At 38.8% G+C, this 23,142-nt stretch overlaps 1 protein-coding gene across 1 annotated transcript in view; it reads left to right on the top strand.

Annotated features, from left to right (window-relative positions):
• The first annotated feature begins 2,565 nt into the window (after positions 1–2,565).
• lgr6 (leucine-rich repeat containing G protein-coupled receptor 6) overlaps positions 2,566–23,142 on the top strand; it is a 272,548-nt gene continuing 251,971 nt past the window's right edge. Inside the window, exon 1 of the mRNA XM_078546677.1 lies at positions 2,566–2,850. Within this exon, the coding sequence (XP_078402803.1) occupies positions 2,663–2,850 (188 nt within the window). The 5' untranslated portion in view covers positions 2,566–2,662. The remainder of the gene's footprint in view (positions 2,851–23,142) is intronic.

The following is a 23,142-nucleotide window of genomic DNA, read 5'->3' as shown; positions in this document are numbered from 1 at the left end:
TGGCGGGGGGGGACATGTTAAGGATTTTTTGTTTTCTATTTTTAACATTTTTAAAACTGTCAGCGATCTCCCTGAGGCAGCACTTAGCCTCAGGGAGATGTGCGCTCTTTTGTGCGAAAGAGCGCACTCTTACTTTTGGGGAATCCACCCCCCCCCCCGCCTGCACAAGAAGCGCATAGCGCTTCCCGGCCTTAATTGGCCCACCCACGTAAAATGGCGGCAGGACCTGCTTCTCCGGCGGGGTTCGGCTCCCCGCCCGCCGGACATTGGGTTGGGTTGGGCCCACCCGCCCGGCAGACAGAATATTCTGCCCTATGAGTTAAATTATGAGCAGAAATTGTATTCCCCAGAATTGAGAAGGTTAATAGGCCATTTGATTGATGTTTTCAACATATAACGGGCAACATACCAGGTAGAGAGTGAGACAAACTATTTCTGCTGGCTAGGGAGTTGGTTGGCTAGGTGGCATAGTCTAAAAACTAGAACCAGGCCTTTCAGGAGTTTCATTAGGAACTATTTCCACACACACAGGGCGGAATTTTGCGACCCCATTGCAGTGGGGGCGGGATCGTAAAATGCGGCAAACTGTTCAAAACTCCATTGACTTTGGCGAGATTGGAAAATTCCGCTGGTGGGAGGGACCTTAAAATTTCACCCACTAACTAACTTGGAACTTTCTTCCGCAAATGACAACTGATGCTAGATCAACTCGTCATTTTAACCCTGAGATTGATCGTTTTTCGGTTAACCAAAGGTATTCAGGGAGATGGAGCAAAGGAGTTGGGTCACAGATGAGTCATGATCTCATTGAATGACAGAACAGGCTTGAAGGGCTAAATGACTCACTCCTGCTCCTGTGTTCTAATGTTCCTCAGCAGCACAATTTCCAACATAATTTGAGTGGAATTTCTCCACTGCCGTCATAGCTAAAACTCTGACCCGTAATGTTGCTTAACCAAAAATTAAGGTGCTCCTATAGGAGCGACCTCGTTATTGAGAAAAATAGGTTCCGACGATTCAATTATCCCCGAGTTGGCTAGTCGCGTTGACTGCAATCATTTTTCGCTGTGGGCATTGAAATATTGTATATGGCCCAGTATTTCCCCTTCATTCCAAAGAAATCCAAAAAAAAAGTATAACTTCAAATCATTCAGCTGCCTAACAAACTCCTTACATTCTTTTTAGCAAAGGTACTTAATTTTTTTTTTGCAGCTAAATACGTTTCAGAAACGTACGATTTTTGAACTTGCCAGCAGCCAATGGACACTAACCAAATCTGCTCGCCTCTCAAACTGTTGATCTCAATGAAAAAGAGGATTGAATATACAGTATCAAAACGTTGAATAATGACTGACGCTCAAAAGAATCTATTGAACAGGTGGGCTTTTCCAGCTGCTTCCTATACACTGGGAAAACATTTAACTGTGAGCCCGTGAAAGAGAGAGAGAGTGAGAGAGAACGCGTTAGGTAGGAATAAAGAAAGAAAGGAAAATTTACAGCAGATCCAAAATAAAAGAGGGATGTGAAACGGAACATGGATGTTAGGACTGGCAGATAAATCAGCAGAGCGCCGTGTGCCTCCTTGTGATAAAAGGGCTGTCGCTGAATTTTTGTGTGTGTGGTTTTGGTCACTTTTGGAAATCCTTGCACTGTATAATTAAACAGGCGCCAACGCCACTTAGATTGTGAGTCGCTGCTTTGAGATTCATTGTTTCAAACTTTGGATGCGTCAATTAATAGAATCGTTATTACACTTGGGAGAAAAGTGATGTTTTTGGTTTATACGATTCCAGTTTTCTTGTGATAAAGCTCAATCAAAGCACATAAAGGAACTTCGATAAACACATTTAAAAATCCCTTTCTGATCGGTTCTAATGATTTTTTTTAATACTGAGAATAAATGTATTAACATATACAAATGCCACTATTTCTAAAGAGTTACATAAGGACCAGTGACAAAACTGGACAATCCTTATCTTTTTTGTAATATTTAACTATTACTGTATTTATGTTTTGGCGCCATTCGTGCTGTAATTGAATTGCAATTGAATCGGACAGTTTCGAAGTACATTCACTCGGAGAGTTAATGTTTAACTCTTTTGTGGGTTTTTTTTTTGCCAGTACAGTTTTGAATCTGGGAACCTCACAAAAGTCATCTCTTCGCTTGAGTCTTAAAACTTCTCGAACTCACGCGTGCACCTGAGGAAAAGGTTTGCAGTAACAATTGAAACAGCTAGTTCTCCGAATTCGGGATTACAATAAAATGTGCAGTGAAAATATCCCAGTTAATGCACGCTCAGTAAAAAGCATAATGAGATCAGTAACGTAATAGATTGTAACTGATCCGAATGATAAGGTGAAAACTTTTTTTTTCTGCAGAATAAACGAGCATTTGGGAGGTAACTTCGAATTAAATATTGGTGAACCAACCTATCAAGTATTTGCCTGTGTTGAAGAGCGAGCTGGAAGCTCCTCCCACGACGATCAATCATCCAATTTCAGCCCACGACGCCAGCCAATAAGTGAAACGTGTGTTTGCCCTGCACTACAATAGGTAGATACGGTGGCAGCAAGAGCGGAGTGAGGTTTGCAGAAATCTGCATCCACACACGTGTGTTACTGAAAGTGACATCTGCCCAGAGCCGCCAAACATCACAGGAGAATGCTCGTGCCCTGGTTGCTGCTGATATTCGCTGCCTTTGGGTATGCCTCCTCGAGCCAAGCGCCAACGAGTCCTTCCTGCCCAGCTCTGTGCCACTGTGAGGAGGATGGCATTCTGCTGTGGGTCGATTGCTCAGAACTGGGGTTTGCAGCATTGCCGGAAGACTTAAGCCCGTTGACGTCCTACCTGTAAGTGCATGTAATATTACTAAGAAACGTGTTGCAGTACAGCAACAATTTAAAGGAGCATCGCTTCCTCCCACCCCCCCCCACCCCCTCCCTAAACCCGCACATTACGGAGAATATCACAGAACCAGACTTTCAGAGAAAATCAGTGTTTAAACCTGAAAAGTTGACTAACTAAAAGTCAATTGGGAGAAGATTTTTTAATTAGGAAGATTTTTAATTAGTCACTATCCTTTCAGCGTTAAATCTTTATTTCTAACAAACTGCAGTCCAGAGGAAGGGCAACTGCACTGTTTCGTTAATACGACAAGAACATAATGAAATGCTGAATGTTGGTGCTGGATGTTTATGCACTGTCTGAAATGGTGATTGAAGCAGGTCCAATCCTATTTTTAGAAGGGAATTGGGTAGACACGTGTAAAGGGGAAAAGGCAGGGATATTGGGGAAAAGGCGGGGGAGCGGGACTAATTGGATAGCCCTTTCAAATCGCCGGCACAGACACAATGGACCGAGTGGCCTCTTTCGCGCTGTATGATATTTTCAGTAACCCTGCATAGTGTGCGAATGCCTCGAAAATGATACATGTTAAAACCAATTCACTTAGTTCTCATTGCACTATGGTCAGAACCATTGCATTAGGGGCCATTAGCTAAGGAAAAGCTTTAATGGTCACCCCATATAGTCCGAAGGAATTTTTTCGGTGTGTATATATCTGCCTTTGGACTGCTTGTGTTCATTGAGATGAGTGTTAAACATGCATGCTTCATAATGGAGATCGTTTACATGACTGAAGCTATTGATATGTTGGTCAATAACAGCGATGGAGTAAGATAGATGAATAAGATATCAGAGTCAATGATGCTTAGCTGGAACCGAGTCAATAAGAAGTTAGTGCTTTAACATATCTCCTGTGTATTGTGGATCACAGCGTTCAGAATGCGCTTTCGGTTTACAGAAGGGTTTGTTTAACCCTTGCTTAGATGTGATGTACCGAGGGAGCCACTGGAACTGTGAAAGAGGACAACATTACAATAACTTTACAATAACATTACAGTTGCCTCCGTTTGCTGTCACAAAGCACATTACTGTTGCAGTAAAAATGTACCTTACAACTTTCACTGACACGAAGGCAAACGAGTGTCCAGTGCCAAAAATAGTTTCTAAAAAAAAAAGTAATTACTCGCTTCCGTCGGTTGGTTAAAAGGGAAAGAAGAATTTCCGCCCTGTGCTTAGAATTTTAAATAGCTGAAACTTTATATGAAAGACTAACAGGCTACAACAACATACTGACAAGCTCAGGAATAGACAGGCACATCAAAAAGCTTTTATAAATGCCTTTAGTGCTGCACCTGCCAGGAATATTAATCCGGCTATTTGCATTGCTTGCAAGCACTGCTCTAAATCCCAAAAAACATATTCCGCCACGTTACATCAGTGTGATGTTTCCAATCGCATTGTGTGGACCAATGTCAATACTTCTTTCAATGTTTAAATCACAGTGGTCAAATATGAGTATTTTCGTAAATTTACAACAAAGCGATTATTAATTTCAAACGTGCCATGTCCGCAATGCATCTTGAGTTCGAAGCTGTGCCATTTGACAGTCCGGTCTCCGACTCAGGTGCTCGTTCGGAGACACAGCTTCAGCTGTGAATGCTGACATTTCGGGGGTTGGTCAGGGCGAGCAAATCGTGCCTCCTAACAGGTAGCGTTCAAGGCGCAGTTCACCCTGACTGTGTTTGCTATTTTACAGCAGGTTGATCAATGATTTGGAACAAGCAGAATAAATTAAAGCGAGTAAAGATTAACAAATGTCAGGGGAGAGATTGAAATATGTCACGGGTTCGGAAGTAGAACAACATCACGTTGATTTACACACGAATTGAAACTTTATTTGATTCCGCTTAGAAACTTGGATGGATTTTGTATTTTCTTGCAAGATTCTAAGTGTAAATCCATTTCTCCAGCAGTATATTATTGTACACTGGAGAATATCTAACCGGAAACCCTATCGTTAAAACGGATCATTAAGTTCTCGAGTAATCATACATATGTTAATTTTAAGTTATGAGAGACTTTACACATGATATATGGTTTAGATTCTCAGTAAATATATTGAGATTGACTTACGGATCTGTAACTTTCTCATTCATACTTTTCTGACGATGATCTTAGAAGCGTGTTCACACCGATTCAGAAACGAAATAAACACTTGCACGTTTTTTTTTGCGCACTAGGCGAATACATCAGCCCGGGGCCAACAAAAGGCTGCATGTATTCCTGGGAAGATCAGTGAAGATGTTTGACTGTAATTTACATTTGGAAACTTACTTTGATATCGCTGGAAATGTACAGGCATCAGTGAAATCTTCTTTGGTACCATACACACATCAGATCAAGCACTACTTATCGGCTTCAGGCACTGATGCAGTTGAGCTCACCTGTATCTGTAAACATACTTTCACAATGATTAACATCTACATTTTTGCGTTTACAAATTTTTCTTTAAAGGTTAGAACCTTTACATCACAAGCAAATTGAGTAGCCTCGATTTCCAATATAATTCTTCAAGTGTAAACCGTTTACAAGACTGATTTGTTTCAAAATACACTTTTTCTAAGCGCTACAAGCTCAATATGAAATGATAGAGAGCCCAATTAATGAACGGCTTTATTGAACGGCTATATGAAAACACAAATACGTGGAAAACAATTGAGCAGTTTTGTTATAGAGGTTTTCACTTGTCTTATCATTTGGTATTATGGTTTCTCAGAACTGCGGTAACAGCCTCCCGCCACACACACTCGGTTAAAGTAGACAGTAAATGCTGATGTAGCTAACGTGTATTACCGGTACCTGGCAACTCATTGACAACTGTTACCTTGAATTGAGCTGTCCATCATTAACATACTTTTAACTAACGCTGATTATATAATAATAAACTGAAATGATCAAATAAGTCATATCATCCCATGTGGTACTAAAGTCATACATATTTGTTTAGCAACTAGAGAGTATGAATATTCCCAGAGATTACATTATGTTAAATGGATTATGTACTGTTTATATTGATGTGAAGTAATCTAGGGTTTGCACTGGAAACCCTAGAGTACCTGGAAGACCAGTTTGTGTGGATCTGCTTTAGTAAAGGAGGAGGTAGACTTCCATTGCTTCAGTTTCACACTTGCTACAGTGGGACTAGAGCCAGGTGTAAAGCAATCATAAATGTTTTTGAATCTTTACAACATTTATTTTAAGACAATGTTCCTCTGCTAGCATAAACATTGGGATGGTAATCTGCATGAATGCGCAGAGCTCCGTTTTACTTGGCCAGAAAATACTCTGCAACTGCCAGCATAAGTTGCACTGTCAGCCCCATGTCACTCTCGCCAGGTAACAATGCCCATTAGAGTGAATGTGATCATACTGAAGATGTGTGGCATACACCAAACATGTGCGCGGAACATGCCCAAGAATTTGTGTTGCATTTTTTTTTGCAAGTCAGACCTCTTTGATGATGTCGCCTTTGATGTTTCAAAACTTCATGCATTGCTTAAAATGTTAGTCTCACTTACATTCCTTGCATTTTATTTGCAATTTAGAAGATGACTCCAAATGCTAAAATATATCTTAGATTATAGAGCATGATAGATAATTGTTTGGATTGGCTGCAAATCTAGGATAAGAATATGGTTTGGCTGAGCATCAGAGTCTTCTTTCATTATTGTGATTGCAGCTGAAAGCAAGCTTGAAAAATGCACACTAAACAAAAAGTAACATCATTTCTATAATGAGCTCAAAGGTGTGCCTTTATTTAGGCGCTAGCAACCTGTTATCAAGTTCAGCACTTCACCATGTGCTAAGCATGTGCTGATGTGTTAATAACCTATAATAAATGTACACCATATCATTCACAATCTAAGCCTTCACTTGCACTGCCAAGTTTGCACTAGAATAAAGCAGGTACAGAGACTGCTGTCAGGAAAAAATCTTGGCACTGTAAACTCTGCAGTTTGGTATTGTATATGAACGCTCATCTCTTCAGCTGCAAATTCAATCTATTTCATATGTCCTAAGGCAATAAGAGAGATTGGCGTGCTTGTTTGATGTCCCTACACAGGCATCCATGTATTGCAGCTGTTTAACTTGATTTAGAGGGTTCAAGGTCCATACTAGTGTAATTTCTGGAATAATGTAGGAACAAGCATAGTGCATTATGTTAAAGTGGCATTGTGTTCAGCTTTGATACTCCACACTGCTGAATTGCTGTTCTCTGATGCCTTGCTAAGGTGGGGGGGCCTGATAATTTCTAGGTTGCTGTGTGCCCCTCTGAGCAGCCTGCTAAATTCTTACTTATTAATGGGTTGCCCACCTGCTCTTTTGGATATAGTTGACACAAGGTGCACTGTTAATCCCCACAGTGAAAAATATGGGAATAAATATAGATAAATCTATACATTTACCTGTTCCATAAGCCAAATCCTGTTTCAAAATCCAACCTAACCAATTTTTCACTTCATTCAACCCAAACCTAAATGCCTCTGTTCTTTGCTGAATCATAAATTGATCCAATTGTCAGCTGTTTAACTGTATCAGTATTTAATGCACTAGGTGGCAGTCTATTCCTTACCTCAGTTATTCAACATGTGGAGAGTTTAGTTTATAATAATAATTTGTTTGTAATCATAATTACATCTTATTCTTCTGTTTATTTTTGCACAACATATTTCTTCATGTCTAATTTATTGACTGCTCTCCATATTTAATGATTTCATTATTTAAGAATACTTAAGGATACGCCCTGTGATTTTTTTTAACAATGATAGTAATTTTAACTTGCTTAACCCTTGTTAGTTCAGTGATTAAAATCCAAGCTGTCCTTATATACTTCATAATTTAAAAAAGTACAACAGGTAGTGTGTTTCATGTGTGGTCTGTCACAGATAATTATAAAGTGTCAACATCACCTCCTTGAAATTACTGTTCTGTTATACGCCTCGATATTTTTCTGGTTTTGCATAGGATGCACTATATTGTGACAACACATGCCATGTTTACAAAAATACTACACCCATAACTTTATCACCACCCACCATATTCAATTTCATATTCATCATTAAAAATATATATTTACTCTTTTTAAGTGTCAATATGTGCCACTTCACATTTTCCATTGATACATTCCATTTGCAGTTCATTTTTTATATGCTAAATCACTGTGCAAATCTGGATCCCCCAGTTTTCCAACATATTTACTTTTCATAATGTTATCATAACTCTCTATAAATGTTGGGAATTGCAGTAACTTTAGGACTGTACCCAAATGCAGCTTTTGAAGTCATTCAGTGTAAAACCATAAATCCATTATTAGGTTAATCTCAAAATTTTCATTCTAGATTAAAAGTTGAATTAAATTTCCTTAGAGGAAGTTGCATAGCCTTTAGGAACCATGCAAAAGAAGAATTGCAAAGAGAAACTATTATATAAGAGTGTTTCTTGAATGCATTCTCCATTCGTAAGGGAGTTTTTAGAAATATGTATATTATTAAGGTGGTTAACAGAAATATGAAAATATAAAGTATGGAACGAGAAGCAATTTTGTAACTGAATATGTCAATTTCCCCCCAAAACCATATATAACCTGGGATTAATTCAATTCAATCAATGTCTTAAGTCATAGTACTATTAACATGCACCATATACTTGAGGGTGATGGTGCCAACAATGAAGGTAGCAAAGGTTCATGATAGATGAGTGCACTGATGACTATGCAGGTTGATATGGACGTTGGCTACCGTAAGGCTTATGTTCTTGGGGTGGGGGTTCTGCTTTTTATTCTTCTGGCATCACCAATCGTCCCTCTTCATCTTGCCTCTGGCAAGTCTTTGTGTCTCAAAGACCTTCACGTGTCCTCTCAATTATCAAGGGCTAGAGTTTTCCAAGAATCAGCAGCCATGGTGCACTGTATCAAGTGAACCTTCAGTGTGCCCTGGCAGTGTTTTTTATTGTCCAACCTGTTTTTTTAGCCATCCACCAGTTTTCTCCATAATATACTTATATGAACAACTGTACATTGTCCATCCTATCAACATGTTCAACTCAATGGAACTGAACACTGGTTATCATTACCACAATGTTGTTGCTATTAACACAGTAAAGTACTGGCTGTTAATGATCTTGTCCTTCCACTTAATATGAAGTAAGGTGTGAAGGTGTCTTTGCTGAAACCTTTCGAGATATTAAGTAGGACTTCTATACAGTGTCAATGTTTCACATCCATGCAAGATATTCATATGGCATATTAAATTTAAAGTTTAGGCCAAATCAATTCTGTATGCTCCAAGCACAGTAGGACAGCCTACCAAGGGCCACACTTGCTCTCTATACATGAATCATCACTTTCTTGTTGATTTTTGCATCAACAGATGCAACAGTACATGTGCAAGTTAAGTGAACTCCTTGGCCACATTCAACTCTGTTACACCAATAGTGAATAATGATCTAGCACATCTGGTAGCTGGTTGAAACATTAGCTCAAAAATTGCTATTAAAACAATGGTGAAGCTAGGTGAGTGTGTATGCTCAATTAAACACAGGAATAAAAATACTGCTGTCGGAGATGTGTTGCAGCATCATTAGCTTCATCAAAACAGTTTCTCACTGCCTAGCTCTCCATTCAAATGCATTGAACAGGGAGACGTATCTATAATTGCACACAAAGTTAAGTCGTCATTTTCAGTCAAAGTACCCTTTCAATGGCATGGTGAGTGTCAATTATTACCAGTCAACCTCTCTGACACTGAAAACTTTTATAAACGTGGAGGCTCATTCCTTCAGGTTCTAATTGTTGATTGAGATTTCCTTTAACTTACTTTTCATTTAACTTTTTCTCCGTCTCTTCTATCTCCCCTCTTAATTCAGTTTTCCTTTCCCTCTCATTAATTCGCTTCCTGTAGCTGATTTGACTTGAATTCATCATTTTAAATTTCACTTCCTTGTGCTGTTAATTTCACAATTCTTCAATCTGATTGGTTAAGGATATATCAGTTGCTTACCCTGTTCACTCAGATCATAGATGCACTGTAGAGGGTGCTATGCCATTTCCATCTCTCACTTCCAGCAACTTTTAGCGTAAAATATCAGAATAAACAAGCATGGGTAATTCTAACTAATGATAGATGCTTTCGTTGGCCTGCTACAACACTTTTTGAGCCAATACTTCAATCTGTTCTGAAGTAGTTCAATGATGTGATGGATGGGAGAGTCTGTATTGATAGTTCATTGCCTTGTTTTGAATGGAGAGAAGCAAGAATGTCAATTGGGCATTTCTCTATCCACACACTTTTATGCAGCTATGTTGGATGATGCAGCTATGGATCTTCAGATAAGAACTGGGATATGAATCAGGGAAACTGTTCAATCCATCAAGTCTACAAGATTTAACTAAAGTTTCCAAACAAATTAAAAAGGAACTTCTGTATTCTGACAGCCACAGGCCCGGAACTAGTCTGAAGAAGAGTGAAGTAATGTATCAACCAATGTTGAGTGCCAATGTCATAACTAAACATAGGAAGTTAAGTCTCCAAAAAGACAAAGCTTTGTGAAATTTCTCCCTAGTCCACAAAGGTAATTGATCAAACATCCAGCATATAACTATTGCCACCATAATAAAGAAATCATACTGTTAGATTACCTCCCTACTCATGCCATAAATTCTAATTATTCCCACATTGATATCAGGATATAATTCATGCAAGCATGGATTTGAATCAGACCGCAGTATGTAGTTATATTTCTGACCTTTGTAATTGCATATCTATAGGCAAGTAAGTAGATAATAATCTGGTTCAGGAAGTTAATTATGGCTTCAATAAAGTATAACAGAATAATAACAGTAGCAAAATAATGGTGAGTTCTTCCATATGCTCTTAACTTTTCCCGTTCCATTTATTAAGTGAGGTAGTGGAACCTGTCTCTAATGATGACACTTAAAAACACATTAAACAACAAATAGATTTATTAAGAATCATGTTCTGTTACATATGGTCTTCAAAATGTATTTTACCATAACCAATTAAACAAACCTCAAAGGTTTTCAATAGCTTAAGCAATTAAACCTGAGATGTGGTAAATATTACAATCTGCAACTAATAAGCACTTTTATAATAGCTTATTGATATATAGACAGGGCAGGACTTATAGAAACCTAACTGCAATCAGAATTAACTACAAACTACTGAATGAGTGGGATCAATGCATTGGTCAATGACTATCCACCTTCTGATTCATCATTATGCATAGTACAATATATTTTAATCAGTTCACCAGCAAATATGGGCATACATTTGTCATTGGAGGATTGGGGAACTCAACAATCTAATTTATGGCTTTCAACACCAATATTGCAGTTGCAACTAAGTTTGGGCTATAGCATCAATTGTTTAGTATGTGGTAGATTCCACATATCTATTGCTTCATTAGCTAGAGGAAAGGAAAAGGTTTACCCAGTATCTTCACATTCATATGGTCTTTAATTCTGTGCTCACAATCCAAGTTAAATAACCTGCTTACACCTGTGTTATCCGTTGCCTCTCGTCAGCTCGGAATTCAGAAACAACAACAAATTTAATTTATATATTACCTTTAACATAGGTCAGGTCCTCTCTCCTCTTTTTTGCGCTGAAAGCAAATTCAGTTTGAGTCTTTCATAAACTAGAATCTTAAATTGAGGAATAAACCTTTATTCCTCTTCTAGGAAATTTCTCCAATACCTCAATGTCCTTTCAAATAATGGATAGATAAAGCAGCACTAAACATGTTAAGTGTTGCCTCATCTTTGAGTTTAACAAGATTGTACCATACATATTTATACTATTGGGATTATTTAGCTATCCAAGCCATAGTAGCTTGGATGTTGTTTCACAGATCTTTACGGTAATGTTTTAAATGAACATAGGACAAAAAAACAAGAAAAGAGAAATGGGTAAAGTACGCAAGTTTGACATTTTTGAGAGTTGAACATAGTGCAGCAGTGATGGATGGTTTTATACTGTAGCTAAAGTTAACAAAATCCTACTAGATTAAACGTGTTGATTTTGCTGTATTTTGTTGATTTTGATTTCTACTTTCTCCAAGGTGAACTGTTCTAGAGTGGGAAATGGTGCTCACTGTGATCAATTGATGTTGTGATGGTCTGGTAACAATTATTACTGATTCTTGTTTCTTTTCAATAATCTTTCACAAGAAAGTCCATTTTAGTTTGGGAATTTATACACTGATGTAATCCTGAAAGAAGTAACTCTGTGTCCATTATGGTGCCCTGCAGTGCTTAATGCTAGTAGTATTTCCTCTAGGCTCAAGATAAGGTTGACCCTCGCCACCATGCTCCCTCCCCCATGTAAACAAATCATTTTCATCCTGTTCATTAACCACTTTCAGTGTCTGTGCAAGATCTCTAAAACAGTGCATTAGTTAAATTCCAATTGTACCAAAGCAAGCTCACTTGGATCATCAATGTCCTACATGCATACAGTTTTGAAAATTGGAACAGTTGGCTCAGTTGCTTCCTGGTGGATTATTCCAACATCTCTGGGGACTCATTATTCCAAACAGTAAGTCATTGAAAGTTTCACAGTAGTATTTTGTTAAGAGTTTTCAATAATTTAAATAGGTTTGCATGCTTAATGGCTTCCAATTGTAACTAAAATCATGTAAAAACATCAGGTAAAGCACTGATGAGTACCTTCCAAAAATAACAATTTTGTAATATGTCATGACAATTTACAGAATTGGGATCAGATTTATCACATTGAAATAACAAATCATGGGAATCAAAAGACTCCAAGGACAATAGTTTCCTTTCTATAATTTTGTTTGCCATTTTATTTATTTAGCTCCTCGAAACACTTCCATAATCGCAGAGAATGTAAATCCCCTATTAAACATAAGTACAGGTTAAATTTTAAATAAATTAGGGAACACTAAATGGTTAGTAACTTTGGCCTCAAACATAGATTAATTCAGTTGTTATGTATGGCAAAACTATGAAATTGTAATTATTGTCATTCAGTCCTTTATGAAGGCATCATGAAAATCTGACATCTGCGTTCTTTTGCTGATACATTGTCGCATTTTGGTTCTTCTCATGATTACTGCAGTGTCTTATTTCACAGATCTGGCTGTTGATTTCAAGGCTTTTTTTAAGCAAAAAGTCTGAGTGTGAAAAGGAAAAGTAAAGTGAAGGAAGCATTTTTTTAGCATTTCAAATAGACTTTCCAACTTCCTTTTTTTTAAAGGATGTGAAATGGATGTTACCAATGGGAAAATAGAGTAAAGGTTGAGTACTCTCTGGAATAGAGTTTCCAGGTCAGGCAAAATGTGCTTGAAATTTCACTGGTTTGGTTACAATTCAAATTTCTGCTAAAATGCATTGGCAGGATAACAAACATAAAATTTTGCATGAACTATCACAATCAGGCAATGTATCAGAATGTAATTGTTTCTTTTTCCACTGTGTGACTGTGACAAAGGTAACCTTTCCCTCCTCCTCGTCGACCTGTCTGCAGCCTTTGACATGGTTGACTACACCATCCTCCTATTTGCCATCTATATTGGTGACTTAGATGAAGAGACAGAGAGTAATGTAGTCAAGTTTGTAAATGATACAAAGCTAGATGGGAATGCAAGCTGTGAGGGGGACACAAAGAGGCTGCAAAGAGATATAGACAGGTTAAGTGGCTGGGAAACAAGGTGACAGATGGACTAAATGTGGGGAATAGACTTCATTCACCTTGATAGTAAGAATGGAAAAGCAGAATATTTTTAAAGGCATGATACTTTTAAATGTTGATGTTCAGAGATTTGTGTATACTTGAACAAGGAACACAGGAAGTTAACATTCAGGTACACCAAGAAATTTGGAAGACAAATTACATGTTGGTCTTTATTGCCAGGGGATTGGAATACAAGAACAAGGAAAGCTTGCTACAATTGTAGAGGGCTTTGGTGAGACCACACCAGGAGCAATGTGTGCAGTTTAAGACTACACATCTAAGGAAGGATATACTTGCCTTTGAGGTAGTATAGCAAACATTCACTAGATACACTCTGGAGCTGAGAAGAAAGCAGGATAATTCTCGTGAAATGTACAAGATTTGATGGGGCTTAGCAGGATAGGCACTGAGAGGTTGTTTCTCCTGGATGGGGAATCCAAAACACAAGGACACAGTCTCAGGAAAAGTGTTAATCAATTAGGAATTGGGTTGACTCTTAACTGCCCCCTGAACTGGCCTGGGATAGGCAACAAGTACTGGTCTTGTCACTGAAAGAATACATTTTTAAAAAGGGTCAGAGGTGAGAAGACATTTCTGCACTTAGAAGGGATTGTGAATCTTTGGAATTCTCTACCCTAGAGGGTGCAGATGCTCCATTTTTTGAATATATTCAAGGTTGAGGTAAATAGATTTTTTGTCTCTCAGGGATTCAAGGAAGATGGGGAGAGAACGGGAAATTGCAATCGAGGCAGAAGATCAGCCTCAATATTGAATTGTTGACCAGGCTTGAGGGGTGGTATGATCTGTTCCTGCTCCTATTTCACATTTTATTATTGAACAGAAATGAGAAGGTTATCAAATATTCAAATTTTAATTTTGCTTACAGCATGAAAACACAAGTTCATTTTAAAACACCTTCAAATGTTAAGTACTAAAGCATATAAAGGATGACTTAAAAGAAGACTCAGTCATGTGCATACCAAGGGGTTAAGTCAACATTAAGTTGTGATAGTTCCCCAATCATCTACCTCCTCTAGCATGGATTCCGAGTGTCTGTGATATCATTACAGTGAAACAATGTACAATAAGAGCATAATTAGATATAAGGTACACTTGTTGGAAGTTGGTGATAAAGTCACATTGCACTTGGTATCTAGACCTACTGCGGTATGAAAAGGCAGTCCCCACTCAAAAGTAACTCTCGTCTAATTTTGCAGGCATTCCTTATCTCCTTGAAATCATTGAGGAATGGAGTCTTGTTGACTGCAGAATGCCGATGGCATGTCACATAAGTACACTGCAGTGACGTTCCAAACACTTGTTGTTGGATCCATTAGCCAAGCTTCGTTATTACGAAAGCACAAATGAGATTATCAATAAACACATTTTTAGAAAACTCTGGCCAGCTCAATATAAAATCATAATTTTTTCTGAAAAAGGAATTGCTTTGTTGAAACTCAACAGTAAGAAGCAGAAAAATGTGCTACTAGTCAGTTGGATATTGACTTTTTAGAATTCTGGATCATTTTTAAGGTGCATTAGGAGCAGGCCTGGACATGCTTGAGATTTCTTTTGGCAATACTTGCTGATGAATCACTTAATTCAATCTTCTGCAATAAAATCTTGCTAAGCTGTTCATGATCAGAAGTTTTAAAGGTATAATTTACTGAGAAGACATTTTATTTCAAAGCTGAATGTTTTTCTTGAAGAATTTCTGCAAGGTGTTGATCTATAACAGTCCTTTAACAATCCACAAGGATTTCACCCATGGATGGAAAACAGTGGGAATGGCTAGGAAATTGAAAAAATTGAATTGTGTAAACTAGAAGAAGGTTGAAATTCCATTGTGATATTATCATACAAATATTTTAATGTCTTTGTATGAAATTGCTCTACTAACTTAGCAATGGCTATTTAAACATTTGAGGCTTGAATGAAAATATCAGGCAAAATGCATTAACAAGTTGATTATAATCACATAGTGCATTTTCACTCCTTAAGAGTTCAATCAATTCTAGTTATTATTATTAATAAACAAATATAAATGTCTGTTAATGTATTCCAGTAGGTCTTTCCCTTGGATAGGCCAGGCCTGGGAGTATAGTTTTTGTCTTTATCTGCTGCAGCCTAGTAGCAAAAGACGTCCTATGATAATTTTACCAAAACTACACACTGCAAGATTGATTCAAGGCAAGAATAATGCACAACTTACTAATACTGAAAGATAAAGGCATTTCAGACATAACGGTAACAATGCTATTTACCTAACACTTTTTGAAAAGTTGTTTAAGGGGAAAATAACTTTGTTATTCTCTGAAACCTCAAGTTCTCAGCTTATACCATAAAAGATTGTTTACTCCTCTACATCTCACAGTAGGTTTGCACGACTTGTTTAAGATGAAAGCACTTTATTTATTTATTCCCCATGGTCTGGGCTTGGCTGATTGACGCCAGCCGCAATATCCAAAGTCGCCACTAAAGCACATCATAAACATCCTCCTTTGACTCTGGTCTAAATATCAGTCCTTAACAGTAACACAGAGAAATAAACTCATCCCAAACTCATCATTTGCTCAGAGTTTTTAAATAACAGCTTAAACTGTATTGAAAGCTAAAATAATTGATATAAATTTTTTCCACTGTCACTCGCATCTCTCAGTTGTTATTTGTACTTTTTCTGCCCAGTTTGTCATACCCCAGGAATAGGCTGAATATTACAATTTTCATGCACTATAAGATTAGCCTTATTAGCAATCTTGTAAATAGGACCCTAGCCATTTACTCATCTTGCAAGCTTGATGCAGAAATAGAGTGCATCCAAGTTATCATGATCAGATCGTTGTTCACGGTGTACCGTGCAAGCTCGCAAACTGACCAAAGGCCACCACTTTCAGACCTGAAAAGTGCCTGGTCTACCTCAATTTACCCAGGAAAGGCAAAGTATTTCAAACATTTGAACAACAGATTAAGCAAGCATTTTACATTGCTACTCTGCAGTTGCTACGCAAGTGGTATTTTCCACCAATGGGATGTTGCCATCAATCCAAAAAGACATTCTCCCCAACAATTAAGCAATGTTGTGCATGAATTTCAGTGCCGGTGCAATGCCAGGTATGTAGGCTGTTCATGCCAACAGTTGGCTGATTGAGTCAAACAACATGTTCCTTTGGTTTCCCGTAATAGGCAGAGTACAGACCATTCTCAGCCAGCCATGTTTGAAAAACCAAAAATAAAATGCATTGTTGTGGACAAGGGAGGAAAGATTAACTAAAACTTCCACTCCCTCCCATTCTGTCCATGTGTGATCAGTCAGTGTGGTTTGTTTATGAAAAAGTAGATGTGTGCATTCCTAAACCTCTATTAGTGTGTGGTCAATTTTAAGGAATACCAGCAGCAGACTTTTGTGGGTTTAAATGAAGAGGATTATTTATTCACATACTCACCCTGAAAGATCTGTGCCACATCAGTCATGCACCACACACTCAAAAACAGATACATTTAAGGAAACTAGTGCAATTCTAGAAGTATAAAGCAAAATAATAGTTAACAATTCACGTGTCTTTGTGAGCCCAGAAAAGAAGGAAACTTTTCAACCCTTGAATTGTAGTTCTAATAAATTCAGACAGCTGGGGTTAGATATCAGGATTACTTTGAAGAGAAGAATGTTCAGTAGGTCATGACATCAGACACTAGTGGCCGTTGTGTCAGGAGGTCCAATTTCTCTGCAGGTGAACTCGGAGCTTTGGAGTCAGGCTGGGAGACATTTTAGAAGATCTTCAAGCCTCTCTGTTCTTAAAAGGCAAAGGTGGCACAGCCTTTCTCTACTGATGTTGTCATGTCAGTATTATTCTGCAGATTGCTCCCATGTCTCTTATGAGTTTTGGGCTAAAAGGATTTCAGTATCAAAGGACTAGTTTCAGTCACATGGTCAATGGCCATTGATATACAATGGAGGCAGATGGTGGTCTTTCACACTTAACTTGTGAATAACTGATCTCATTGTCTCTCATTTGTTACATTGCAAGCCTGGGGAAGTAGAATCTATGAGTCCATTGACTGTGTTTGGAGTAAGCTTCAAACAATGGTATGCATGAATTCTACAAGGAGTGCTGTTCAGGCATGGCCATTCAAGGGAGAGATCCCTACACTCATTATGATTCAATTCCAAACTTTCCAAAGCTTGATAGTCTGTATTGAAGTTGCAAGTGTCACATGACCTCCTTGGCAGCCCCTTAACAGTTCATCACTGTCCATTTTTAAATAAATAAAAGCAGTTCCAGAGGCTTCCATGTTGGCACTGTCAATGTTTAAAGTTTTGAATATGACATGCCTTTTACTGAGCATGACAATATACTGTTAGATGTGATTTTGTGATTGGGAAACACATGCTGAACAATCCTGAGTGCGCTAATAGCTGCACTTAACAACTAATTTAAGATAATCAGTCAAGCTCATAACATCACTCATTTATGCTTGCTAGAAGCAACATGCATACATACATACATTCATACACAGGGACCTGTTCTCTGCAAACAAAAATAATATGTTCAAGCCTTGAGCATTTTTTTTGTATTACCCAGGGACTTTGGGAACCTGTTGTTCCCTATTGCTTTCACTATGGCAATGCCTTGGCCATTCAGAGTTGACTTGCATAAATTGTTGAGATTGTTTGTTTGTTTGTTTGTTTGTTTGTTTGAAAGTTGGCATTCTTGCATTTGTCCTGATAAGTGCAAAATGAAAAGCTTTGGCAACATGTCTCTCTTTTCAGCAAAATTCAACTTTCATGTTGCATCTCTCCTCTCATACATAATTTCTTAAAGAACTAAGCCTCTCCTGCCTGTTGCTGCTTGGCTGTTGCTGGACATTGGTTATCCTGATAAATCACACATATTCCAGTCCACCCGACCATGTGAAATCTGTAGCTCTCATTACACATAAGTTACTCACTCATCTCTCCCTCTTTCTCTCTCACATAATCATCAGCAACTATTTATGTTAAAATGTCATTTATGGATACACCCAGTGTTTGAGTGAAAAGAAAAAACACCAAACAAAAGTTTGCAAAGAAATTAGCTGATTCATCATTTTAATAGGACTGTGCTTGCTGGTGACTGAATAGTAGCTATAAAAATAAAATTTAGGAAATCTATTCAGTTTTCAACTTGTTTCTTGTCCCTCTAGAACTTTTACTATTTCTTGATTTATTCAAATTTAGCTATTGAATATTTGATCAGAAATTTAACAGTTAAGTGGTTATTTAGCTAACTTTTTTTCTGCCATGTGGACATTTAAAACATTGGAGGCATGACACCTCTCCATCAATTGACAAGGGGGAGGATCTTCCGGTCGGTGAGCAGGGGCGGGGCCCGCTCGCCGGCGCATAAAATGACCCGGGATGACGCCGGGTGCAACTCCCGATGTCACCCCCTGTCATTTCCATTTTCAGGTCGGCAGGAGGCACAGCCGAGTCAGCTGCACGCCCACTGACCTGTCAATGGCCTATTGGGGCCATTTAGAAAGTACTTAACCTCATCAATGGACCTGCCCGTCCAACCTAGAGTTGGCAGGCAGGCCAGGAGCCCTGGTGGGCTTCGGAAAAAGCATGAAACCTTATCCACAGGCGGGATGAGGTTTCATGAGGGTCTTAAAATATTTAATAAAGGTTTCAGTAAAAGTGATGAACATGTCCCAACTCATGTGACAGTGTCACATGAGGGGACATGTCAGGGAAATGTTGATACCATTTGCTTAACATTTTTAAATTTGCAGCCAATCTCCCTGAGGCAGCACTTAGCCTCAGGGAGATCAGTGCGCGAAAGATCACACACTCAGCTGAGGGAATCCCCCCCCCACCACTGCCCACACAGGGAGTGCATAGCACTGCCTGGTGGATGTCATGCTGGGCGGGCCTTAATTGCACCCTCAATCGGGGGCGCTGATCAGAGGTGTGCCTGCCCATGCCCGCACGCTCCTGCACTTCCCCCTCAACGGGGGGAAAATTTTTCCTATGATGTATTTGTGCTAGGTGCATGGCATTTTACATAGGAACTTAGAGCATGACCTGTTTAACCAGGACAAGAGCAAACCTTGAAGAAAGCAGCCCACAAAGAGCTAGTGAGCCCTGTGGCATGGATTTCACCCTTCCAAATGTTAACTTAGTTTTTGCGCAAGCTATGGGGAATCTCTGATATCCAGTGACAGTGAGGCAGGCTTAGCAGCCAATCACGTTTAAGAATTTTCACAGACAGGGATGCAGTTTATCTTGTATATAATTTTATGAAATGCAAATTAAAGATTGGGACATACAGATGGGTTTAAGATAGAAGCTGAAATATCATGAACAAATCTGAAAATATTATTTTTAAAAATCTATGTAATTTATATCATGAAATGGAAAAATTTAGAACTCCATGAATATAAGGTCAGGTTTTTTGTGACCAGAGAGGTGGTTCAATGGTAATTATAAGTTACTACATTGTTAAAGCCTAATTCCACCTCATTCAACCAGGCATAACTTTTTCAAGGCCTTTCTCATGAGAATAAAATGTGAATATTCACATCAATTCAGAGATTTGTAATTGATTTCCATCTGCAAGGACTTCAACCATGCACACTGTGGAGGAGTGGGGAATCGGTGCCAGAAACCTCTGGATTTTCATGTTTAACTGTGCATGTGTGGTTGCCAGAAGTTGCTATCCATTTCATAGAGTAATGACAGTAAATGCTGACAATAACTTACAATTGATTCTTCTGCTACTGATGTGTGATTATGGAACCATAGACCTGAATTTTACTTCTAGCAGGCATGCACAATCGGCAGACCTGGGAGCAGCCGGGAAATGGAGCGCTGACCGTGGTCGGCCCCCGACTGCAATTTCACGCTGGCTGGCCAATTAACAGCCAACCAGCGTGAAACATGCGTTGAAAAGCTCAGCGCTGCTGAGGTGGGGGCAGGAAGAGGGTGGGTGATGATGTCACCACGGGCACAGGTGAGCGCTGTGAGAGAGCTCCCTGAAGACAGACAGCTGCCTCAGGGAGCTGCAGACATTCAAATGATGAAATAAAGGTTTAAAAAGCTGCAAAAAATGTCCGTGCACCACAATCAAGCACCTGAAAATATACCTCATGAAAGTGCTGTTCACAGATAGTGATTTTTATTTTATTTCATAACAGAGATTTCATCCCACCCTTGGAGGAGGTTTGATGAAAAATGTAAAGGCCGTATGGCTGATTCACCCGTCCGCCAACCGTAAGGCTGGACGGGCCACGAGAAATCAGAGACAATAGCGCCGTTAATGTGCTTAATTGCCCTTTTAATTGTCAGCGGAAGCGCTCCTGACTTTTGCGTGTGCCCGCCGAGCAAAATATCGCACGAGTGCAATGAGATCGGGAAGCTCGCCCAACATCGTCTCGCACAATTTTATACCTGATCGGGCCAGACTCATGCCCACCCGTGAGACGTAAAATTCTGCTCATAGAGACGGGATGGTGCTAGTCAGTTTCAGTTGCAGTTAGAAGCATACAATATGTTAGGATTGTTTTGCATGTCTAACAAAGTCTTACTTCTGGAGTGTTAACCACCACTGTACCACTACTTGTGAAAAGGCAAGACTAATTTGCAGAAGAACAGTAATGTTATACTATTTAAAATGTTTATTATTTTTCTGTTATAGTATAGGGAAGATTACCTTAAGACTAGAAATCTAATTGACACTAAGTAAGAATGAGACAGATTGATACAGAAGTCAATAAAATGGTTACCACTGTTGAGTAACCACTTTTCTGATGTTACTTAAGAAGCTGCAGATATCTTTCCTCCAGTATTTTATATTCCTGCAGTGTATCATTTATATTTTCTCAATGTTGTTCTTGACCATCCACCAGAATTTTAAAGAGTTTGAATCTAAGAGTTGCTTGGAACTCAAAGGCATTGAAATGACACAATGTGGTACTAATGTATAAGCGCCTAATGTTATGATCCCACAGAGACCTATAACTTTTAAAAAGAGATTCGAACTTCCAGTTGATAGCTGAAAGAATGACATGACAAAAATTCATGTTTTGAAACCTTCACTGTAACAAATGACTAAAAGCACGATTGACTAAACACGATTTTCATTTTGGAGGCAACATGTAGTTTAAACAGCAGAGAGGGGCTTATACTTATACTTTATCACATATTACATGGAATTACAGACCTTTTAGCCAACAGTCCACAGTTGTTCTCAGCTTCCAATGGGTTCCTGCATCCCGCTTCGCCAAGTAGAATTTTCAGTGACCATTTTCAGCCACTTTCCTCAGTTTTAGGCAAGTCTATTAAATCCACCACCAGCAGTAAAGCCTATTCCAATGATTCTTCACCTGGTCATGCCAGAACAAATCTCCTGGGATACTTGGATGGCTGCAGGATTCATCTCTTTGACTTGAGACCACTCCCAACTGCATCCGGTTGTCATTGCTCACAAAGTCAAACATTCTCTCTGGCTGCTGACCACATAGAACCTCTGCTGTCTGTCTGTGATATTCATTGATTTGTAGGGAAACCAGTAGCCTGAACTCAAAAATTACTTCCTCTGCCCCCTTCCACATAGCAATGTGAAACACATTAACCGTGAACCCAGGTAGAAATGCTAATTAGCTATCCTTGATCCTAACTCCCTTTCATCTAAGAAATAAATGGACAGTTTATATCACAACTGTTTACAACCCAATACCAACGCCACTTTTCTGGGACTTTGAGAGACTCAGAGTCTACTCGTGGTAAACTTAGAAACTACTTTCATTGTCTCCAAACATAAATACCTTGCATCTTCTTCTCAGTTGAACAATCTCAAACTACCCAGGCTTACTGCCAGGGAGACTGCAGAACAGATCACATGACCCCCTCATTTACCCTAAATTTATAGATACAGTCATAAAACATAATAATCTCTTCAACCTCACAATTATAACACTAATGGGGTGGATTGTTTCTGGATATACACCCATATGTATTGGATCACCTGAGCACAGTGAACATCATATCATCAGGCAGATCAGAGTGTGTGATAGTAAAGAAACTTGCCCAATTTTCCAATTTTTACCTCAACCCAGATAATAAAGTGCAAACCCAGGAAAATGTTCCAAACGTTTTTGTCTAAACTTCCTTTTCCCAAAGTAGGTTAACACATCTGGAAAAATAGTGGAAAGAGAAATACCATCTAAAGGCATTGAGTTCATAGGTGCTTATAACGGCCCATGGCATAATTTCTGGGCCAGAATTTTGCCTTTGTTTATTCTGTGCTAGTCCTTTTTAACTGAAACATCTGGCTGAATTTTACGGCAGCGGGATTTTACATTCTTGCCGAAGGTAATGGAGTTTAGAATAGCTCGTCACATTTTACGGCCTGGTCCCTGCCTCGGCAGTGCCGCAAAATTCCAGCCATTATGTCAGTAATTATATTTAATATTCAGGGAAGAAGGAAGCACTGATTGCATCCTCCTTTCCCTATTTAGTTTCTTTGCCAACTTGTCTTGATGGCA

Source organism: Cetorhinus maximus, chromosome 8 (assembly GCF_964194155.1).
Source record: "Cetorhinus maximus chromosome 8, sCetMax3.hap1.1, whole genome shotgun sequence".
Lineage (NCBI taxonomy): Eukaryota > Metazoa > Chordata > Chondrichthyes > Lamniformes > Cetorhinidae > Cetorhinus > Cetorhinus maximus.
This window is presented reverse-complemented; position numbering and strand designations above follow the sequence as displayed.